Source organism: Pelobates fuscus, chromosome 6 (assembly GCF_036172605.1).
Source record: "Pelobates fuscus isolate aPelFus1 chromosome 6, aPelFus1.pri, whole genome shotgun sequence".
NCBI classification, from domain to species: Eukaryota; Metazoa; Chordata; class Amphibia; order Anura; family Pelobatidae; genus Pelobates; species Pelobates fuscus.
The window spans coordinates 117,224,052-117,242,849 of NC_086322.1; the positions used below are offsets into that span (position 1 = coordinate 117,224,052).

The 18,798-nt window shown below is 42.6% G+C and overlaps 1 protein-coding gene across 8 annotated transcripts in view; it reads right to left on the reverse strand.

Moving 5' to 3' along the window:
- The window catches only part of CLCN3 (chloride voltage-gated channel 3), a 126,931-nt gene that overhangs the window by 55,006 nt on the left and 53,127 nt on the right, over positions 1-18,798 (reverse strand). For 3 of the 8 annotated variants that reach the window (XM_063458185.1, XM_063458182.1, XM_063458181.1), the window contains exon 1: positions 13,069-13,361. The exons of the other annotated variants lie outside the window; for them this stretch is intronic. In XM_063458185.1, the coding sequence (XP_063314255.1) occupies positions 13,069-13,150 (82 nt within the window). In that variant the 5' untranslated portion in view covers positions 13,151-13,361. Of the gene's footprint in view, positions 1-13,068; positions 13,362-18,798 lie in introns of those variants that run through there. 8 annotated transcript variants of the gene reach the window in all.

Consider the following 18,798-nt stretch of genomic DNA (forward strand, 5'->3'; position numbering starts at 1 on the left):
AACGTAAACTGCTAGTTGGCTATGCAGCAATCAGCCACTGGTTAGCTACCATATGCAGATATGGAGGATGATGGTTTGTAATACATTTGTAGAAGAGAATATCACAGAACACGGAGAGTTTTTTCTTCTTATAAAGTGTCAACAATACAACTGCATAACTAATAATAATAACTATTTATAAAACACCTTTCTCCCAGTGGGACTTAAAGCGCTTTTCAGTGCACGCTCTTGGAATTAAAGGACCACTCTAGTGCCAGGAAAACACTCGTTTTCCTGGCACTAGAGTGCCCTGAGGGTGCCCCCACCCTCAGGGACCCCCTCCCGCCCGGCTCTGGAAAGGGGAAAAGGGTTAAAACTTACCTTTTTCCACGCTGGGCTGGGAGCTCTCCTCCTCCTCTCCGCCTCCGTTCCTCCCCGTCGGCTGAATGCGCACGCGCGGCAAGAGCTGCGCGCGCATTCAGCCGGTCACATAGGAAAGCATTCATAATGCTTTCCTATGGACGCTTGCGTGCTCTCACTGTGATTTTCACAGTGAGAATCACGCAAGCGCCTCTAGCAGCTGTCAATGAGAGACAGCCACTAGAGGATTAGGGGGAAGGCTTAACCCATTAATAAACATAGCAGTTTCTCTGAAACTGCTATGTTTATAAAAAAAATGGGTTAACCCTAGCTGGACCTGGCACCCAGACCACTTCATTAAGCTGCAGTGGTCTGGGTGCCTAGAGTGGTCCTTTAACCAAATCGTCAGCTGAATAGTAATAGAAGTTATTATTACCCAATTGATGGTACTCATTTTATCAACCTTTTAGCGGAAGGATTTGAACCTGTGACCTTGCATTTTGAACAGGCTGTATAGTCAGAGAATTTACCAACTGAGCTACATCACCAGCATCAAGTGAATTAGAGACACACACAAAAAATAAAAAACCATCATGGGGAAAGGGTACAAATATTAAGAAGACAATGACTGAATATGGGGTAATGAAGTCTGTTTACACAGATCTTTTATAGGCTGAGCAGAGTACGTACTCCGAATACTTCTAATAAGGCATATCAACACAATATCAGGGCTATGACTGGTTGAAAAATGAATCCCAAATTGTGATCCTGTACTGCTTATTTACTTCACCAGTCTTTTTGGTAGTATGTAGAAAAGCCTGATGTCAACTTTAAATAAAGAGTTAAGTCCAAGTAAGATGGGCATTAAAAATTAAATGTAGGAGTTAAACAGTGTTTTTAAAAATTGTGGCCATTTTTTATTTGGTCACCCATTGGTAGTACACCAATAGATTGTGATGAACTGGGCCCCACTAGCCAAGATGGGAGGCCTGGACCTCAAAGTAATCTATAAGAAAGTAAAGATGGATCTGGACTGGGAGGAAAAAAACATGCTAAGAGGCCAGTGTGGTAAACAGAATAAAATAAAAAATTGTCCTAAACGTCAATCTGTAAATATTCAAATATGGACATGTTCAATAGGGTGAAATTGCACATATGTGCTTAAAGGGACAACATGGGATTGAAATGCAGCATATCAGAGGAAATGGCATTTATGGGATGTAAGATAAATGGTCTAACATGTGTCACATACAAGCATTATAACTAATAGAACATTCAGGCTTTTTTGACCACACAAAACGTGTGTACTCATGGAATTCAATCACAGGGAACATCCTGAAGTGCTCGATAGCAAAAAAGATAAAGATCTGGATCACCTGGATCGTTAGCCAGTATTGGCACCCCTGAGCCTGTTTTACAGAGCCTGGCACGGCTCTGGAGAATGTGAGTGAGAGTCACATACTTATCTACTACACATTTTTTATTATACAGTTTACACTATGTTGTTGTTTTTTATTGTTTTTCTATTTTAGTTTATACCCAAGTCCAGCTCCACGCTGTTTGTATTACAGTCCAGTCCCATATTGGTCCTATATTGGTAATATTACAAAAATTGTTTTGCTGTGATCACATTGGGGAGGTGTATATACTGGTAAATGTTTCTTTTTGTATTACAAAAAAGATAAAGGCCTGGAATAAATGAAGCACCATTCCATAATTATAAAGAGAGTCTTTAGAGCTCACAAACTTTTAGGAATTTGAACCTACAAAGTAGAAGCAAATTAACACTAGAACCTGTGCCCTACACCCAGAGATCAAGGTAATCATTAAACCTAGGGCCACCTGTACATCACTACAAAGCATGATAAATAGGGTTTCAAATTTCTGCTAGTCGCTAGTGATTGACTAGTTTAAATCTACTGCTGATAAGTGTGCCATGGACCCTCCAGGGAGTAACTTAAGACCTGGCTAATAGTGTAGGACTTGTAATTTTAAGCCCTGGTGAGAATGTAAAGCTCAGTCATCATGCTAGGATAAGTGGCACAAAAATGTGAAAGAATTCCATGTATCCTAGATTTCACCATTATAGAAACAAAAGATTAGAACTGGCATAACCAGTTACTATACAAATTAAAAAGCATTTAATCCTTCAGGTCAGGAATTGTCAATAGACAAACTGAGCAGCATAAACCTGCCAACAGGGTTTGTGAAATGACATGTCCTACTATTATTATTACTGGTATTTATATAGCGCCAGCATATTCCGTAGCGCTTCACAATATTGTATTTAAAGGGACACTATATGTGACGAACTGAACCTCACCACAGGTTCTTGGAGGGGCCTGCTGGCCAGCCTCTTGCCTCAGGACTATGGCTCCTGCAATAGACCTTGGCTAATATATTTTAAAAAGGCTCTGTTCTTGCAATTGGGATTACGTGATTCAGGAACCGAACAGCCGCACGAGCCAGAGACCACCCAGGAGCTTGTTTATCCCTATTAACACTTGGTAACGATTCTAACCACAGTGTTCTAATTGTTTGTCTGGGTAGCCGCTGTTCGCATAAACGACCACGAGGTGGCGGCCATCTTGTTTGCAAGAACGCAGGCAGCTTTGTTGGTCGTCAAGTTCCTAGAACTAAAATCTGACACGGAAACTCCCAAACACCGCGAGACTTCCATCATTGCCTGTGTTCGACTGCCTTTAACCTCCCTAAGAAACAAAAGGCTTGCCAAAAAAATCAATGCAATTGATCAAATGTGTGTAAGACAAATTAGTGACTGAGTGGATTAAAAAAAAAAAAAATACAAAAAAAAAAAAAAAAAACCACTCTTGGCATCCTAGCTTATGTGCATTTAATGGGTTTTTATAGGTGTTGGCCTCATAGTTATACACTGTTTATTTCACAATTCAAGTCTCTTTAGTTTGCTTAAAAAAAAAAAAAAAAAAAAAAGAAACTTGTTTTGCAGCTTTCTGCAGATAACTCCACGACCTATTCATGTCTGCTGCTCGCACCCTTGCTGCTAATTCACGCTTGCAGGACTTCTTTCGGGGGCTCGTTTTCTTTGGAACAGAATGTCTACACCCCATGAGACTCTCTCCTAGTCTTCAACCATTTAAGAAGTCCCTCAAAGCCAATCTCTTCAGAAAGGTCTATGGCCTCCCAGAGTAATTTCTATCTCACTACCTTGTTTCTTGTTCTTTCCTGAAGGACCACACTACACTCTCTCCTCCAGTTCTCCTCCAGTTCTCCTAATGAGAAGGTAAGCAGTGAAGTTCAGCCACTGAGACATCAAGGTGAGCTGAAGTGTTTACATGACAGCCCAAGCGAATCATCGATCTTTTATCATCGGTTTAGTATTTCAAAGCCTTGCTAAGGGTAAGCGGTACAAATAATAAGAGGACAATGATTGGCTGAGACAGATTGAGGTCAGCTGTTCAGTTCACATTAATAGTTCATTGGCTGAGCTGCATATGTACTCAGAATACTTCTAATAAGGAAGTTACTTTGTGGGGTTTGGCATATCAACACTACAGGGCTATGTTAAGTTGTAAAACAAAAATCCCAAATTGTAAACATTTATTTGTTGACCAGTCAAGCTTTTTCAGTGCTGTGGTTAATGCAAAGCTCCTTAGGTTTCTGTTGCTTATTCAAGAAATGTCTTTTGTATGTAAGCAAAGAGAACGCGATATTTGAAAATGGTTACTTGTTGGCTCCAGAAACTGCAGTTGAAGCTGTGTGTGTGTGTGTGTGTGTGTGTGTGTATATAGACACACACACACACAAAAAAAATTAAAGTGGAAAATGTCAAATTATCCACGTATGTGATCAATAAACTTTGTTAAAACCCATGGTTACATGCTCCAGAGTGAAGACAGAAGGTATAAAAATGAATTAGAACAAATAGCTGTAAACAAAAAGGTAGGAGAAAGAACATCTATCTAATCCAATGCTTCTCAAGGGAGACCTCCATCGCAAATCTAATACTTCTCACAGAGAATCAATGAATCCAATGTATAAACAGTGTTCGAAGTTATCATGCCATTTTGCATGACGTCCCTCAGAATACAACAGGGAAATTAGGCATACCGGATTTTGAAAAACATACTGAATGACCTAAAACAGTAGTTTTCAACTGGTTATCAGTACTCCTTATTACTATCCTTCCCACCTACCAATTGTGCCTTTATTTACATATATTGTCTTTTCTTCATTGTTCTGAAAATCTATATTTGGGCGCCACCACCATTTTATTCTCCTCTGTTCATGATGTCTGCAATTTGCCTCCTCTGGGATTCTGTTGACCAGTGGTTTCCAAACCAGTCCAGGATTTAGGTATTACCCAGTTGTGTCCAAGGTGTTTTTTTAGGAACTAAAATGGAACTTTGGTTAAGATACACCTATTGGTAAAAATAAAACTTCATAAATGAAACAATAGTCCCTACCTTTTTTTTCTAGAAACATAAAAAAACAAACAAAACAAAAAACACCCCATGAAGAGCCTGCACTCTTACCCACGCCGGACCCGTCCAACACAGACAAGCAGACCTGGTCACTCTACAGCATGTATCTACGTGCGCAACCAGATAAGTCTGGCATCAGGGCTCTCTGGACTGGGATCTGTGATGGATGAGTCCCTATGCGGATTACAGGTCTAGGCAGAAACCCTGGAAGGCATAGGCTGAATGAGGAGGCACTGAGGGACTCTCTGGGACACAGGGCTTATGACTTGTTGTCCACCATAAATCCGTATTAGCAGAAAGCAACAAAGCCATACCTTTTACGTGTGAACAAAGCTACCTTTTGAATAGAGTGCATTTTGTTTAGTTTAACATTTTTGGTCACTCGTGTAACACAATATGCAAGTCAGGAGATCCACATGCATCCTCATGCCCTTACCCAGAAGGATTCTGGGGCTACCGTAGTGGGGGGACTCCTAGGAAGATAAAGCTGATAGCTAGGCATTTCATACCTTGTTTTTATAAATGGTGAATATAGAAAATGATCCATCTAAGCTTACCTTCCCGTAATCTTTCCAAACTGTCAGTACATATAATCCAACTTACTCACAAATGCCTTTGCTCGTAGCTGACATGTTAGTTTATCTTTTGGTCATTCTACATCATATCATAAAATGTGCAATGTTTTTGGATGCCATTCAATCGTCTCTAAATGTTTATTACTATGCTAGCAATAGTTGTGGCACTGCTTGCCTCTTTGAATGTTACATGTGCAACAAAATAATTTTTTTTTAAAAACCTGTGAAAAGTGAAAGTGATCATGTCAGGTACTATAAAACTTTTCGAAAGGAACTTACTCCCCACCTCACTACAGTATTCAACCACTTTATGCAGGGCGGCACGTCAGACACGGACATGGCATTGGCGAGTATCATTCTCACACCGAAGCCAGGGAAAGACGACACACACGCAGCTAACTACAGGCCCATCTCCCTTATCAATACAGACATGAAGATATTTGCCAAGGTCTTGGCTACTAGACTGGGAAACGGCACAAGACATGGGTGCCCGTTGTCCCCGCTATTATTCGACCTCATGTTAGAACCTCTACTACACGCCATTGGAAACCATCCACACATACAGGGAGTTACGATCGTGAACAAACAATACAAGGTCGCAGCATACGCGGACGATGTCCTGTTGACACCGACACAACCCATGCGCTCTATGGACCACCTAACCACTCTACTAACACATTACAGCAACCGTTCAGGCTATAGGGTCAACCTGCAGAAATCAATGGCAATGCCCTTTCACCTGTCGGTCCAGGACATGGAGCAGCTCTGACACAGCCCTTACCTATCTGGGCGTACGGCTAACGGCGGATCACGCCCAACTATTCCAACAAAACTACCCCCCACATTAACAAACGACATGGAACACTGGATGAACAAGCCCATCTCACGGATGGGGAGGCTCCATTCCATAAAGATGAATGTCCTTCCGAGGCTTCTTTTCCTGTTCCAGACACTACCGGTAAAGCTCACACGGGCCGACCTGACAGGCATACAACACACGATTGACACATTTATCTGGCAAAGGAAACACCCCAGGATAGCCTGTAACACGCTATATAGACCAAAGAACATCTTTACAATTACTATCTGGCGGCACAGCTGGCCCAGATTGCATACTGGCACTCCCCGCCCGACACTAAATGCTGGGTGGATATTGAATCGCTCCTGACAGGAGCCGATCTACCACAATTCCTGATGTGGGTCCCCAAGGACCACACAGGTTTTTGTGAGGATTGTTGTCCGGCAATCCTGAACTCCCTCCAGATATGGTACTTGACAGCCACAAAACCCGCTCTTATGAACCCAAGCTCTCCAATGACTTCAATACTCCGAAAATGAGCATTCCCGACGGGAATGAGAGCACGGGACTTTAGGGGTATAGAACATGCAGGGATATAGAGATATGTGTAGATAAAGACATAGTTACCTATAAACATTTAAAAGAAAAGACCCCTCTACGGACTAGAGACTACTTCAGGTATATACAAATAAGGGACTTTGATCAGAAGAAAGAGATTAGAGCAGCCGCAAACACACCTATGACATTTTTTGAGAGGATGAGTTTCAGGGAGACACTCCCATCGGGACTAATATCACGGCTTTATCAACACCTGGGATCAACCTCAGCAGTCGGGGGCGGATTGAGATATACGGAACAATGGGAGGCCAATCTGGTTGAGGTGCTGGAAGGCGTAGACTGGGAGGACATATGGAAGGCATGCACACACTCTTCCATGTGTGTGACTCTGCAAGAACAATCATTCAAAACGCTTTTTCGATGGTACACCACCCCTGTCAAAAGGTCTGACATGAAATTAAGCCCCACAGACACATGCTGGAGATTGTGTGGGGACAAAGGAAGCTACATACATATGTGGTGGAACTGCCCCAAGGTGAAAGAGTTCTGGGGGAAGGCGATAGACCTGAGCTCTAAGATAATGCAAAGAAGATTGACAGCTGACTCATGGGTGTGTCTGTTGTCCAGACCAACTGAGGGTGTACCCAGACACAAACAAAAACTACTCAATATGATCTACTTAGCGGCCAGGAGAGGTCTAGCACAAAATTGGATAAGCCCAGAGTTACCTATTATCCAGATGTTTCTCACCAAAATTAGGGACAATTACCTAATGGACAACCTGACATTGCTGTTCCACAATACAGCCAAAACTTTCCATAAGGTGTGGGAATTGTGGGAGCAATATGACATATGATAGGACAGGCAACACCAATAGAGGGAGGTGGACTGGAAGGCAAGGGACAGGGAAGGAAGTGGGTACACCCGGTGCCGCGGGACACTCCATACTCTATACTGGGTGGCCTAGAAGCAGCTAGTTGCCGGGAGAGAGATGATGCTGTGTGTTACTGGGAGTCAGCTGCTCTGGGGAGGGAGGTACATATGCCGACTGCACGCAGCTGGGCAGACTAGTGGAACCAGACTCCTGCCTTTGATGACTAATGGGTGACGTAGTGGGGGAGTTGGACCGGGCGGGGTCTTGGAGAGGGCCTGCTGCCAGGCCTCTTGGGCTCCCCCGGGGGCGGCTGGTCAGGGTCCTGAGCCTAGAAAGGAGCCCTGGCCGGTGGGCGCGTCAGGGGACTGCTGGGAGACAAGAATAGCTAAGGTCCCACAACAGGGGTAGTGGTGGAGCGGGAAAGGGGGGTATCATCTTAGCCACAAGCAGAAGAGCAACAGACAAGCAACGCAATTATGTTACAAGTTACTTGTTTTGTTTTAACCTTTTTAATAATGTTTTAGTTTTTTACTTTTTGTACACGGTAAAAACCCTTTAAAAGTACGACTCAATTTATGCTTACCAAAACTCTCACTGCAGATTATTTTTGATGTATTAATTATATCTGGTGGAGAAGCGGCTTTTGCACAAGCCAATGTGTGACTGCTATGACATACGTGCTGTCAATGCATTAATAAAGAACAAAAAAACAACACATACCTGACCATTTAAAGTTAGCTACATCGAGGGAGAGAAGGAATATCCACTGAATAGTTTACACAGAACCTAGCAGAGTAATGTGGTATCAAAGTACAAAACAGGGTTTTAAAAGAAATGGTTTAACAGGTCATGTGGCATATATTTTTGTAGAAATACAAACTAGCATTACTGCAGAAAATGAAAGACCAAGGCATGGGACAACCAACAACCAATGGTATAAAGTCTTATGAATCGATGAGCACAGATTTAAATTTTTAGCTGAAAATCTTTGGATACGGAGCAAGCACTTTCACAAGCTGTCATGTTGGCATTATTATTAGTATTGCTTATCAAATGCAGAAAGTTTCAGGGTTACAGTGGTGCATTCCAGAAGAAAAGGGTTAAAATCAGATCTGTAAAATTTGTTTAGAGTATTATTTCTTTTTAAACAGCTAGATGGTCAGGTTTACGTCACGCCCTGGTAGAGATGTTCTCTCTCCTAATTAGGGTTTCAGTTTGTGACAAAATCCTGATAAAAAAAAAAAAAAATCATCTGCATACTAATATTTGCTGCCAGGAAGCAAGCTACTGTACAGTCACTATACAGTGAATAAAATAATCATTCCTGCATTATGAAATTCTACTCCATTTGAAATCTTATTCTCTTGATGTCAAATTGGAAGTGGAGCAGAATAGCTCATTGGCTAAAAGAGTGATCAGGGTTTTGCACAGGAAAGTTAGAAGGTTACTATAACCGTTTTCTCAAAACCCTTGTTTTATCTTAATTTTGCCTTCGTGATCTTGTCCCCTTAAATAACTGAAGATTAAACATAAATATTGTCTTGAATCGAGCACCTGTTTGTTTCCGTGCCCAGTCTGATGTCATTTGGCTTTATCAGTGGTCCAATCGAATACGTGCCATAAAGAAGCATTTGACTGGAACTTTTCACTGGCTCAGAGCGCATGTGTGGTTCTGAGCCAGTAATGAGAGGATGGAAAAGAGGGATTTAATTTTAAAAATAAAATGTACATGTTGAAAACAGAGAGGCAAGGAAGGGCGCAAGCATGGATGAGATTCTGAAGCCTCCCCTTGTAGGGCGCTTTGCCTGCAAGAGAGAAGTTCACTATTATATTTATATAGCACCAACAAATTCTGTAGCGCTTTACAATGGGTGGACTAACATGTAATTGTAACCAGAAATGTATGACGCACGGAAATAACACCATAACAGAAATGCAAAACAATAAAAGAATGTAGCGCTTTACAAATACAAATAGAATGAATCGGCTAAGCGACTAAAGGGTTTTGTAATCCTTTTAACAATTATGTATTCCTGAGGTGTGAAAAACTAAATAAAATTTAGAAAACCACAACTCTTTATCATGCAAGTAGGAACCTTCATATTAGCTACATGTTATTCAGGATTACTTACCTTTTTTCCTCGCAGTGGCACTCTCCACAGCTGACCCTGCCTGCTTGCCTGAATTAATAGGAAACCATTGGGAGGCTACTCGACATACGCAGCAAAATGCCTTGCTGTGCCAATCAGATGGCCCAAGGTTTTACTCTGTTTCATTAGAAATGCCTCTAGTGGCCATCTGAATGACAGGCTCTAGGGGCATTTAAACCCTGCAATGAAAATAGTCTTTCTACACAATGGCAATGTTTTCAGCAGAAGGGGTACATTGAAATGTTGTGGTCTGGGTGCCTATAGTGTCCCTTTAAAAGGAACACTATAGCGTTAAGAACACAAACATGTATTTCTAATGCTATAGTGTTGCAATTTTATTTAGATTTAGGGCCCCTGAAATAAGGAGAAGGGCATTATTTACCTTTTTCCAGTGTCAAGATAGTGCTCCTGCAGCAGCTCTACCAGCCTCCCATGAGGTCTAAACATCCAGTGCAATGCTCCTAAAAGAGGAGCATTGGGGATGAGAAGCACAAGCGCAGTCAGCCTTCACTCCTCAAAGGAAATGGAGGTTTGTAAGGAGAACAGGGGTTCACTCGGTTGTCACAGCAAATGTGCCTCTAGTAGCTGTCAGGTAGACAGCCACTATAGGCATATTTAAACCTGCAATACAAAAATTGCTGTATCTACTAAACGCAAAGCTTTACATTTCAGGATTCAAAGAATCACTGAACCTAAACCACTTTATTTTAAGGGGTCTAGGTGGAGTGGTCCATTGAACCCTGAAATGTAAAGCTTTGCTTTTAAGATGCCTTTAATTGCCCTTTAAAATACAAATTGAAATTCTAAATCTAAAAGAAACAAACAAAAAAACATTTCATGAAATAGGCGGTTATCAATGTTTTATTCAATGGTATAAAATCCAGATGTGAAAGATCCTTTTTGAAAAAGGGGGTGCCTATTATTGTCTGTTTCACAAATGCCTTAGATAGCCTTTATCCATTGGGTTGTTTTTTATTGTTGTTGTTTTTTTTAACCAAAAAGTGCTAGGGCACTTTAAGTATAAATTTAAAGTGCTATTTGTGCATTAAATATTATCTGATGGGACGAAACGTGTCACGAGTGACAATTTTGAAGGTAGGCCAAGAAACTCCTCACGTGATCGAAGCACCACAGATGGGAGCACAGCGGAAGCCAGTTGTGCCTAGTGTTTTAAATGAGATTTTTTGTGCTTAAGACTGTTGATGTAAAGGGTTTTTAATACTTTTTGTACAATATCATTGTGAATGGTATAACGCTACTGGAGGCTACTGGAGGCTCCATGGGTTCGCTTGTTGTCCAACTTAACAGAAAAGGAAAATACAGAGAGGCATATGCCTAATAACTTTAATGCGGTTATACCCAAAGCAGGTTTAAAATGGCTCTGAGAGTATTTCTTTGGGGTGTTTTTACAGGGGAGTGCAATATTACACAGATATTCTGCACCACCAGTGCAGTTTGTTTTTATGGATATTTAAAACGTTTCGAAAAACATTCTCCCACGGGATGTGTAAGTAATAAAAAAAAAAAAATTGCAAAAAAAAAAACAAAACAAAAAAAAAAATCAGTGTAACACTATTTGTGGTGAGCGCATCCATATTCTTGCCTAAAACATTTGACCCCTTTTTTTTTTTTAAAAAAGGCAAGATGTTTTGGTCTGTGATTCAGTGACTTTTTTTTTTTGAAAATATGAAAGGTTAGCTTTATGGTAAACTTACATCTGCGATGGAAGGTGGACAATGCACCTGGCATCATTTTTTATTTAAAAGTATTTTTACATCATATTCAGTCAGATTAATTGTTGCATTGTACATGTCTAAGCTGTACCTTTAAACTATTCAATAAACACAAGTAGCTGATCTTTGCCAAGATAAAGTCAGTATTAGTCATTGGACAGGCTGGAAGCAGGTGCTAGAATACACCAATATAGAGTCTCAATGGAAAATAACTCCTAAAGCATGAGCAAGTAAAAGAGGTCTCACAGGGCAAGTAGATGTGTCCTTTGCATACGTTATCAGAAGTGGGGAAATGCCCCACCATGTTTATAGCGTATGATACAACGTGACTATGAACTGATAAGTCAGATAAATGCACAAGGGGTGTACATGGAACTGTAGTACTTACTGTGCCCTATAATCACACTACAATCACAGATCTATTGGTACATTTAAAGCTTTGGCACTCGTGAGCCCTACCAGCATAGCTCCAATATGTATGCAGTCTTTTTCTTAAATTGTATTGACATTATTGTGTTATATTGACAAGGTAGGACACTGTAAACATGTATTTACACAAATATCTGCTAGTTATAAATACTCTAAGAATGGAAAGTTGACAAAATACTACATTCTTTCTCTTACAGTGGAGATAAGCAAATGTTAATGTAATGAGACAGGGTAAATGTTCAAAAACGACACAAACAAAAAGCATTACAAAAATATGTGACTGCAAGTATGCCCTAAATGGCACAAGGCAAGGACATAATGCAGATAAAATAAAGAAAAGGCACAGATTTATTTTTTATAACTTAGACTTGCAAATATTTGATGGTCAGCAGGCCACATAAGAATAATAATTATATTATTTATATAGCGTCAGCAAATTCCATAGAGCTGTACAATGGGTGATGTACATATTTCAAGGTATTAACTCGGAGGGAGGGTCCTAGAGACTCTGGGCTAAGATTTTCTAATATGGCTACTTTACAGTCAGCAATAAATTAAAGTCTAGAAGAAGGAAAAAAAAAAAAAGATTGTATACAATGAACAAACAACACATTGCTTGGTGGTGAAAAGCCACTCCCTATTCATTGTATAACATATGGAACAGCTTATATACAACGTATAGAATTGTGCTTGAATCGATAAGTTCTCAGAGATTTGTATGGCTTTAAGAGGTGGGTGATCGTTGTTATTTATAATGTATGGGTGGCCAAAATCCAGCCGCTTTAGAACTACAATTCCCGTGATGCTTTGCTACCAGTAAGGATAATACGAGTTGCAGTTCTGCAAACAGCTGGCGATTTTTGCCTTTAATAACTATTAATGTATCGATATTTTCTGCACCGAAGGAACAGAGAGAGCAGACGGATACTACCTTACTATTCCATAAGAAAATGGACTCCAGGATCTGAAAATCCGCTAAATCTTTAGAAAACACTGACATGGCTAATAATAGCAGACAGGCTTCCAAGGCTTACACAGACACAGGCACGTAGCTAGCACAGAAAGCACCAAGCCCTCTCAATTTCCAGCAGGAAACCCAGGTGTAAGAAACCATACCAGTAACATAATAGGACTAGCCCACAACGTACCTCTTTTATGTATTTCCCGGAGAGGAATATTATCTCCACCGCCGCCATCATAGGGCAGATAGGGGTCTGCCGATACATCCATCAGACGTTGATAATGGACAGAAGCCGTGCAAGGTTAGAAGATCAGGAGGACATGGTGAGCTCAGGCAGTGCCTGCAGGCTGGGAAGCTGCCATGTTTGATCAGTGGAAGCACCGAATGCTGCCTTCTTCTAGCACGCTCAGTGAGGTCATCACAGGCAAATCATTGCAGCTTGGCTGCTCTAGACTACTGACTAGCTGTGACTGAGCGAAACAGCAGCATTAGCCACTTCATCTGCATAGGGCAGAGCTTACTGCAGGACACAACCCTCTCAACACAGGACTGCTACTACATGGGGGAGATTTACTAAGGAAAAATAAGTGTTGAGACACATTCTATTGGTTTCCATGTTGATTGCGCTTTATTACACTTTGCCCCAAAATAACACTTGTTTTGGAGGAATGAAGGCCAATTCAGGTCAACAGATTTTTGAGTGGCTGAGTAGGTGTAATTAGGTTTGCTAGATCTGATCTAGGTTTTCATCAACACATATCACGTTGGGTAGCACTGAAAAAGTTCATATTGTGGTGGAATCTCGGTAAAAATAAATTTAGTAGGCCGAGATTACCACGTGGCATGTGTACGTGCATATGCTGACGTATCGATCAGTTGGTTGCACGAGGCAAGATACGATCAGTAGTGTACGGAGCATGTGCAAGAATACAGGATATAGTATTCCCCTCCTCCATTGTGCTGGACAGGCCATGCGGTCAAACAGGAAGTTAATTCTTATTTGTGTTGATTGGTTAAGAGAATGTGCGGGTGGAGCTTAATATGGGAGGAGTTATATGCCTATATAAGGAGCCTGCACTATTGTCCGGGGCTCAGAACTTGTGGTATTTTGGTGACGCTAGTCCCTCTGAGTCCCGATCGGTGATCCAATAAAGAATCTCTTCCTTCCTGAAGAAACCTGTGTCCATCTCTCTGTGCTTGGCTTCCGTCAGTTTCTCCGGTATCATTTGGTGCATTGGCCGGGAAGCTCATCGTTCAACGGTAGCTGAGAGGCAGAGGCGTGAGACGGTCTATCTTTGCCCACGTTCTCTACGGCTGCACCCCTGAACTTCTGCGTGGACCTCCCTTCGTTTCGGCGCCACTGGGCCGTTGTCCAGGAGATCATCGGCCTCTACGTGAGAAGTGCTGGGGTGTCCCCGTCGATGAGTGTGAACTCAGGTTCAGGAACGAGGAGGTAAGACAACTGCTGTTTTAGACGGCAGGACCCACTAGGGGTATACCGATTGTGCGGTAGGCCCAAAGGGGTTTTGAATCTGTGTATCTGCCCCCTCTGTCGGAGGGAAGGAGCGAAGGCGCACCGCTCGATCGAACGCTCTTTAGTCAGACCGTTTGATTCTGTTAGTCAGGCGGGGCTCTGGTGTAAATAGCCCTAGCCGGACACCGGTGTCTTGTCTAGACTAGCGTTCTAGGGTGTACATTTTGTTCGCTAGGTCGGAGGGACCGGGAGACTAAGCGGCGTCTGTGTAAATTCGGTTCGCTAGCTCTCATCCTATCTGGGCTAAGTGGGAAGGCGTGTAAATTTGGAACCCACTAGACTTTTGATAGTGCGACTAAGAGGCGTCTGTGTAAATTCGATCCTCTAGCTCGCTATATATGTGGTGATTGGGCAGTGTGGCTAACCAAAACGTATGTAGATTGTTTTTAGGTAGTCCATTCAAGGTACTGGCCAATAGTTTAGTTGGGAATTGTAAATGTGTTAACGATTGTTTAGTAAAGTGTATATCTTGTTAGATAGCGCGAGCTCAGCCGTCTAGCGAGAGTGTTAATAGTGTGTTGCTGTATTATAGTGCACGGTACCATAACCCTGTATATTTACTGACACTGTATATAAGTACTAATCATTGTCGTCCATTGCATGTTTTAACACCATAACCACTAATAATTGTATTGTGACCTTAACTTGTGCTTTGACCTATGCTAACCGTACTGTAACCGCTATTTGTAAAAGACGATGTTACTGGGGTGTGTTATAGACGGGTAATTCGTATATAGAGAATTATAGCGTGGGTGACTGTATAGTTACGCCAAAGGGCATAATATTGATTATATAGTGACTGGTGTAACAGCTGTGTGTGTACGGGAATTCCCTGAGTGTTTATTGTTATTGTGTACGTTTCACTTGGTAACTGTACCACGTGGTGCTGTTGCCAGAGGAAACGGGTGTGACTGTTGAATAGTACGCGTGTATAGTATTCGTTGTCGACGACGTTCCATTGTTAAGTATGGGTGCGTCGCAGTCAACGATTCCGGATCCCTTAGGTTGTATGGTGAAGAATTTTAAAAAGGGATTCAAAACTTGTGATTTTGGGGTTAAGATGTCTCCTGTACGTTTGGTTACTTTGTGCACTAGGGAGTGGCCTACTTTGGTTGCGGCATGGCCGCCACGTGGCAGTTTGGATCCAACTCTGGTACAGCGCTTACACGTGGCTGTATCAGGTAGGCCTGAACTTTACGGCCAGTTTCCTTATATTGATTGTTGGAGACAGGCCGTAAATGACTCGCCAAAATGGCTTCAGACATGCCACGAGGAGCAGTGTCGCCTCATGGTAGCTAGGACTTGTTCGTCCACTAGGACCGGTGTTAGGCCCATTTTGGACACGCCCCCTGAGTCCGAGATCCCTTTGCCGCCCCCTTACTTTCCGTTAAGAGGAAATGACGCAAACGCAGGAAGTCCTGCACCCCTCCCCTCATTACCCTCATCCACTTCCGCTTCCTCCTCCAGTACAGGATCCACCCCCCCTCGTACTAAATCTCCCCTTCCGGAATCAGAACCAACCCCCATTAGAAACGAATATCCTGATTTGGCGCCACTTCAGACTTCCGGTCAAGCTTCATCTAGCTCGGCTCGAAGTGTTTTATTTACAACCTTTTCCCAAAACCAACCTCCCACATCCCCATACCCTATCTCTCCCCGACCGGAACCCATGACTGACGCCCCTTTACGTAGCCCCATCCAAACCCGACAACTGACTGGTACCCAACAATTAAAGCACTATCAGATGCCCCTTCGCCTGAATCCTGGGTCAGCCTATATCGATGCCGCAGGTCAAATGGCACACGCTGACCCAGTCTTCGTATATGTCCCATTCACGACAACCGATCTCTTAAATTGGAAGACCCACAATTCCTCGTATACTGAGAAACCACAAGCTATGACTGATCTGTTCACCTCAATAGTACAGACACATAACCCGACATGGGCTGATTGCCAGCAGTTATTAATGACTTTATTTAACAATGAGGAAAGGACAAGAATTAATCAAGCGGCCATTAAAGCACTAGAGGATAAAGCCCGTACTTTAAACCAAGCCAATCCATCAGCATGGGCCGCAACACATTATCCCAACACCGATCCCGATTGGAATGTAAATGGTGCTGATATGGTTCAACTCAGAGCCTATAGAGACGCTATAATTGCTGGCATGAAAGCCGGAGGAAAGAAAGCCATTAACATGTCGAAGACAGTTGAGGTGATTCAGAAAAGTGATGAAGCGCCCAGTGTCTTTTATGACCGATTATTGGAGGCATACCGCTTGTATACCCCCTTTAATCCGGAAGACGCAGATAATTCCCGAATGGTGAACTCCGCCTTTGTCAGCCAAGCTTACGGAGATATTAAGCGCAAGCTACAAAAGTTAGAAGGGTTTGCAGGTATGTCAATCACCCAGCTAATGGAGGTAGCGAATAAGGTTTATATGAATAGGGAAACAGAAAGTAAGAAAGAGGAAGAGCGCAAGATGCGTAGAAAGGCAGACATGCTAGCGGTAGCGATCGCAGGCGTAGATAGACGGGGCCCAGATAGAGGCGATAGTAGATGGAATGAGGAACCTCTAAGTAGAAATCAGTGCGCATACTGTAGGGAAGAAGGGCATTGGAGAAATGAGTGTCCTCGAAGAGAACCGTGTGAGAAAGACAGACCTAGGATAGGTTATGGAAACTTTAGAGGCAGAGCGAGAGGTAGAGGAGGCCCCGGAGGGAGTAATGGTAATAGAGGGAATAATGGGAACAGAGGAAGTGTTAGGGAAGACAGGTATATTCCAGCAGCGCAAAGGTCCCGCGATAGAGAAGGTAGGGACTTTGTAGGATTGGCTGACACGGTCATGGAGGACTATTGATACCGACCGGGCTCCATCCCCCTTGGTCGAGCGGAGCCTATGGTCGAGGTATCAATAGGGGGAAAAAGGAGTGCGTTCATGATCGACACTGGTGCTGAACATTCAGTGGTGACTAATCTAGTTGCTCCTCCATCTGGAAGGACTATTACTGTGATAGGAGCAACTGGAAGAAGTGCTGAAAAACCGGTTCTTAAAAGTCGACTCTGTACATTGGGAGGCCACGTAGTAAAACATCAATTCCTTTATATGCCTGAATGTCCAGTCCAATTGCTGGGACGTGATATGCTATCAAAATTACAAGCGCAGATTACGTTCCTACCAAATGGAACAACATCTTTAAAGTTTAATGGACCTTCAGGTATCATGACATTATCCGTACCAAAGGAAGAAGAGTGGCGACTTTATACAGCGTTGACTAGCCAAAACCCTAGGAGTGATGAGACATTATTTAACATACCAGGAGTTTGGGCAGAGAACAACCCACCAGGACTGGCCCGCAATATTCCACCTATAAAAATTGAACTAAAACTTGGGGTTTATCCAGTGAGCCTAAGACAATACCACATCCCGCAGAAGGCTAAGAAGAACATCCAATCCTATCTGGATAAGTTCATACGGTATGGTATCCTAAAATTCTGTACTTCCCCCTGGAACACCCCATTGCTGCCTGTTCAAAAGCCCGGTACAGATGAGTATCGACCTGTGCAGGACTTGAGAGCAGTCAATGATGCGGTTGTTAGTATACATCCAGTTGTACCCAATCCATATAACCTGCTTGCTTTAATTCCGGGCGGGGCTACCTACTTTACAGTCTTAGACCTCAAAGATGCCTTCTTTTGCCTCCGAATTGCCGCAGAAAGTCAATGTATTTTCGCTTTCCAATGGGAGAACGCTGTAACGGGCTCAAAACGCCAAATGACTTGGACAAGACTGCCCCAAGGGTTTAAAAATTCACCTACCCTATTTGGTTCAGCCCTAAGTCAAGATCTATTGGATTTCGAGTCCATCCCAGGAGAGTGTGTATTGTTACAATATGTAGATGACTTGTTGATAGCAGCAGTTACAAAAGAAATCTGTCAGCAAGCAACGCACGATCTACTACACATTCTCTGGAAGGCAGGATACAAGGTGTCTAGAAAGAAGGCTCAGTTGTGTTTGCCAACTGTCAAATATCTGGGATTCCATATCTCTGAAGGTCAAAGAATTATGGGGCCAGAGAGAAAAGAAGCTGTCTGCCAAATACCAATACCCAAGAATAGAAGACAAGTGCGAGAATTCTTGGGGGCAGCAGGCTTCTGTAGGATATGGATTCCCAGCTATGCGATACTGGCAAAACCTCTGTACGCAGCTATCAAAGGTACAGAGCACGACCCCTTCTTATGGACCCAAGAACAGCAAACGGCATTTGAAGATGTGAAGAAGGCTTTGATGAGTGCCCCAGCATTAGGTCTACCTGATCACACACGACCATTCTACCTGTATGTACACGAGCAAAGAAGAATGGCTGTGGGAGTATTGACACA